General features: G+C 39.9%; 1 protein-coding gene across 1 annotated transcript in view; it reads left to right on the forward strand.

Moving 5' to 3' along the window:
- Positions 1 to 959: 959 nt before the first annotated feature.
- LOC106805582 overlaps positions 960 to 5,536 on the forward strand; it is a 7,984-nt gene continuing 3,407 nt past the window's right edge. Inside the window, exons 1-5 of the mRNA XM_014807236.1 lie at positions 960 to 1,042; positions 1,918 to 2,069; positions 2,457 to 2,541; positions 2,712 to 2,874; positions 3,238 to 3,469. Coding sequence (XP_014662722.1) covers positions 1,973 to 2,069; positions 2,457 to 2,541; positions 2,712 to 2,874; positions 3,238 to 3,469 — 577 coding nt within the window. The 5' untranslated portion in view covers positions 960 to 1,042; positions 1,918 to 1,972. The remainder of the gene's footprint in view (positions 1,043 to 1,917; positions 2,070 to 2,456; positions 2,542 to 2,711; positions 2,875 to 3,237; positions 3,470 to 5,536) is intronic.

Genomic DNA, 5,536 nt, shown 5'->3' on the forward strand with positions numbered 1-5,536 from the left:
TTTAACAGCGAAATTCCACAGCGGTAATTCTTAAAGCGTATGCACACGCCATACTTTCGCTGCAATGCAACAAAGACATTTGCCTTTAACCGAAAATCGGCCACGTACGCTGATCTAAAACAGAGAATAATTGTTTGCAACACCTAACGTACGAAAAATACTACAGCCTGATTGATCAATCATGTACTATTCAAAATAATGACAACACACATCGAAAACGAGTGGCCAGCGAATGAAAAAAAAGCAGTTTCCGACCAATTTATGGAAAAGCCAGGAATGCTTGTTGCTGTCAGCTCCTTCATGTATCATGCCAGACGGAAGTAAGAGGGCCTTCTATAATTGCAATATCGATATACGGGTTGTAGGTTGATTGTATATTTTAACATGTAAGCCGCTGTCAACAGACGACGAGCAACATGATACAAAAGAAAATTATAACGTGATATATTTTGAACAGTAATCAGCCCTGTACGGTGGACGAAGACAAAAAGGAAATTCAAATGTTTTTGACATGTTCAAAAAATGTCCAGAATACAACAAAAATCAGCCGTGTGCGTTTAGTTTAAACTAACAATCCAAACTTAGCATGGAGACTAACCAATTCGTTTAGAACAACAGGTGGAATAGGTTTAGATTTAAGTTCCTATAACATATAGTTTGCATATTAATTATTGTAATTTTAGTTAGTGTTTAGTTAAGGTAGTTAGCGACCTAGTTCAAATTAGTTAACGCATAACGCTATCCTGGTACACCTCGACTCTAGCGAGACCTTAATTAGGACGTGGTAAACTATTATCATTGCCATCCTTCCTCTTGCGCCTCCTCAGCACACATCATTCGATGGCAACTTTGAGTCTACTACGGGCAGCTACGTGTACAGCTATCACAATGCTATCGTCGTCATGGAGGAGGTGAGCTACGGCGTGCTCGCTTCCTACGACCGCCTCTACCCAGTCAGCTGCGCGATCAGCGACACCGCTAGCGACACTGGCCACGAGCCGGGTAACAACACGACATCGTCGTTAGCGGAGGCACCAGGCGGGTAAGAGTATATTCATCTGGCGATGACAACCAGTAGCTGTTTTTTATGCGCGTGTGCGTTAACTTATGTGTATACCGACCGATACACTTATATTAAACTAATAACGCGCGTACATTGCTCGCACGGTCCTTGCCTTTTGAGACCTGGACTCGGTCAACAGTGGTGATGGTGCGATACGAAAATGAGAAGAAACGTCATAGAAATTAATTGCTGTTAACTGTTGCTAATTGGTAATGGCACCGCAATTGGGGCAAATCCGAGAATTCCGGAGCAAAATTCTGGAAAGAATTACGTGTGTATGTCAGGTTTAGACGAATAATCCCCCACATTTTACCATACCCCTCACCCCTACAGTAGCAATCGGGTAGATTTTGATTACTGTATTAATTTTCTGTTCAAAATACTTTAATCATTTTCAACTACGACAAATCTTTGCCACGTAGATGAAAAATGAAGCATGAATACACGAAAGGACAATCCTGATCTTATAGATTCCTCCTAGAGCCGCATTGGTCAGGGACTTCAAGACACGTCGTGTGTTAAATATTATGTCACTGTCTACTGTAACGTTCAACAATTTCCACTGTAGCCTGTTCATTTTAACGGGAAATTTTTGGAATTTAACTGATTTCATGGTTGATGAACCATGATCAGAGTTCGGCAAGGGCGCGCTAAAAACATTTGAAGCCTGTTGATAAATGTCGCGTTACCTGGCATATGTCGGACTGATAAAAAAGCTGTACTTTCGTTTACAAATACGTGATCAAGCAGTTGTAGATTTTATGTAATCAGACGTACTTGCGGACCCCCCTATATATATATATATATATATATATATATTTATATATAATATATATTATATATATATATGACAGAGCGGCCACCAGCAGACAGCAGGATGGACGGAGTTTGTCTTCCCGAAATGTCAAGATGAAAGTCGTGTTAGGCCACGATCCTTCGGCTCTGCCAATAGCCGGTCTAGTAGTCGGTGATTACACTTCACTCGTGATATATTATGCTCAACAATGTAAGTTATGCGTTTCTTAAACATTTAACTCTGAATTTAATGTTGATGTGTTAAATAATAGGCAGACAGGTCGTATGTAGATGGAAATTATGGGTATTTGAACCCAAAAAAACACACATCCGTCTATATGTCCTGATATACCCCTCTTGGTTGGGTATTGTGCAGACAAATTCGCCAATTACATTAAACATTCATAGTTATAGAAACCTATCAACCCTTATGTATCATCAAGGAATGATCATTGAGAGAGCGACCGAGAGAGGGGGAGAGTGAGAATTAATGAGAACGAGGAGGATCCGCGAATAGGTAACATACGTAGGGCACATATGTCTCACGCTGTAATATCTCGCCTGTGTGCCGCTGTGGTAATATGTCTCATGTTTTCAGATTCCAACTTCGACGTGTCGGTTCGCAACTGTTTTGCCCATGACGGCACCGGACACTACAAAGTTGATCTCGTTGATGATAATGGGTGAGTATAATTAACATCAATATAATGTATAGAGAATGATTATACACCGAGTTACCACCATGTCACCATGAAATGTTGGTAACAAACAACTGGTAAAGCAACAGCAAGCAACAGCAACCTCAACCACAACAAAAACAACATAATATTATATTAATTTGTTTTCTACATAGGTGTTCCACGGACCCAGAATATGTGAGTCAGCTATATGTAGAGTCCGCGCAGTACAGCGGTGAACACAGAATTTACACGACATTTCGTGCCTTTAAGTTTCCTGATCGCCACAACGTCTACTTCCAGTGCCTAGTAGACGTCTGCTACGGAAAATGTTATAAGGTACTTGACTTGAGAGCCTACACAAGTACGTAATAGCGTGTTCTCGATTTGACTCATTTATCGACGATTTGTCTGTGTAACAAACGTACAGCACACATATATGAGTTCATTAAATTCATTTTCCTCATGCTTCTATACTGCTTAGCTATTACGTTTCTCGATCATACTGACATGTCTAACTCAACCCTTACGGCATAAAATAATTTAATTTTGTGATGAATCCAAAATATTAGGTATCTTTATCAAGCACAGCAGATCGGCTGTTGAAACGGTCGGATTAGCAAGAAGTATTTTGCATTCATCTCAAGAATGGAATACGATTACAACATTTACGATCTCCTCTAACCGGTTCTCTCTGCTCAGAGAGCGTGCACGCCTTACAGTGCCACACTGCGGCCTCGCCAGGGAGCGCACGATGATTCCCATAGTTTCAACGTACGCGTTAAACGATCTGCAACTGATGGCCGGGTGACGAACGCAGCGCAATCCCAGCAAAACACGTCTAGCGCTCTGACGGATGAGTACATGGTAGAACAGGCCGAGCTGTTCCGAGCTCTTACGATCCTGCTTCCGGGAGAAAAACTCCTTCATGCGGGTGAGAGAACGCCTATGTTAATTTGTTTAGTTACACGGGTATACTGGGCCGCGCGACAAATTATGACATATGTATGGAAAGCAATCCCCTTCAAAAATCATTTTCAAACATTTCAAATACACAATTTTAAATCAATTTTAAACATTTCAAATTAATTAATAAAAATACAAATTACTTTATATTGTTCGAGAAATTTAAATTCAAAATTTAAAATCAATTCACAGAATATCAAATCAATTGAATAACTTGCAAATTAATTCACAACTTTTCAAAATAATTGCCTGATATCCAAATTCCTTTACATCGTTGTAAAAATTCATTTTCTAAACGTGCAATTTATTTTCAAAACAACAAACCAATTTACTAACTTGCAATTTAATTGCGAACATGTTACATAAACTCACAAATGTTCGAATCTTGCTTCATCACCCTAACAATTGAAATTGTAAGTTTTAAATTAATTTACAGAATATCGAATCAGTTCACTAAGTTTGGAATTAATTTATTACTTTTAACATTAATCACCAGAAATGTGAATCTAACTGTTGGTTTCAGAATTATTAGGTAACAAACGACAAATGTATAGCTTAAATTACAAATTAATCATACAGCTTTCAACACATATATAAATGTATACAATCAAAGAGCTCATTTAACAATCAATTTATGCAACTTCCAATCTATTCAAGACCTCTGAAATCACTTACTAACGTTTACAATTTGCCCCCCCCCCCACTCTGTTGTTTTCGGTCCGTGTGCAAAACTATTCAGGAAACTTCGAATCAATTCATATGACTTGCAATCTATTCACTACACTTTCCGAACCAGCCAGCTACAAACTAAACTCCAAATCAATTCATTCTAAAAGTGCCCGGATGCTTCAGCTCGGATGGATACGCTATAGTATTGGAGGATCCGATTTTTACCGCCCTGCGGGAAAGATGTGTTTGTTTACAGCTGTACACTGTAGTGACAGTGTTGCCCAAGGAGCGTTCAGCGTGACATCACGTCCAGGTCACGTGTGTAAACATAGCTCTGCTGGTTGGCAAAAGCGTTCGCCGGCACAGGCACTTGGAACGTCTCAATAAAATAAAATAAAGGTAAATAAACACGAAATGTATTCACTACCAAAGTCTTATTATGTTTTTCTACTCTATTTCGCCTATAATCACCTGTAAATGCCGGTCAAATGCTCATCTGCAACACACAAGTACACCGCACGCCTTTTCGTACATTTCGTGTTTATTTACCTTCTTTTTTTTATTGAGACGTTCCAAGTGCCTGTGCCGGCGAACGCTTTTGCCAACCAGCAGAGCTATGTTTACACCCGTGACCTGGACGTGACGTCACGCTGAACGCTCCTTTGGCAACACTGTCACTACAGTGTACAGCTGCTGTAAACAAACACATCTTTCCCGCAGGGTGGTAAAATTCGGATCCTCCAATACTATAGCGTATCCATGCGAGCTGAAGCATCCGGGCACTTTTAGAATGAATTGTTTTGGAGTTTGGTTTCTAGTTGGCTGGTTCGGAAAGTGTAGTGAATAGATTGCAAGTCCTATGAATTGATTCAAAGTTTCCTGAATAGATTTGCACACGGACTGGAAACAACAGAGTGGGCGGCAAATTGTAAACGTTAGTAAGTGATTTCAGAGGTCTTGAATAGATTGGAAGTTGCATAAATTGATTGTTAAATGAGCTCTTTGATTGTAAACATTTATATATGTTTTGAAAGCTGTATGATTAATTTGTAATTTAAGCTATACATTTGTCGTTTGTTACCTAATAATTCTGAACCAACAGTTAGATTCGCATTTCTGGTGATTAATGTTAAAAGTAATAAATTAATTTCAAACTTAGTGAAGCTGAGAGGGTCTATGTCCCCCAGGGTACTGCCGGAACGTACTCTGGGTACGGTCCGGTATACCGGAACGTACCCTGGTACTATCTAATATGCCGGACAGTACCTCGCCTACTCCACTAGCGAGTCTAGGGAGTCGCCTACGCCTACTCCCTAACCCTAACCCTAACCCTAACCCTAACCCTAACCCTAACCCTAACCCTAAC

Source organism: Priapulus caudatus, unplaced genomic scaffold (assembly GCF_000485595.1).
Source record: "Priapulus caudatus unplaced genomic scaffold, Priapulus_caudatus-5.0.1 Scaffold119, whole genome shotgun sequence".
In the NCBI taxonomy this organism is placed as follows: Eukaryota; Metazoa; Priapulida; class Priapulimorpha; order Priapulimorphida; family Priapulidae; genus Priapulus; species Priapulus caudatus.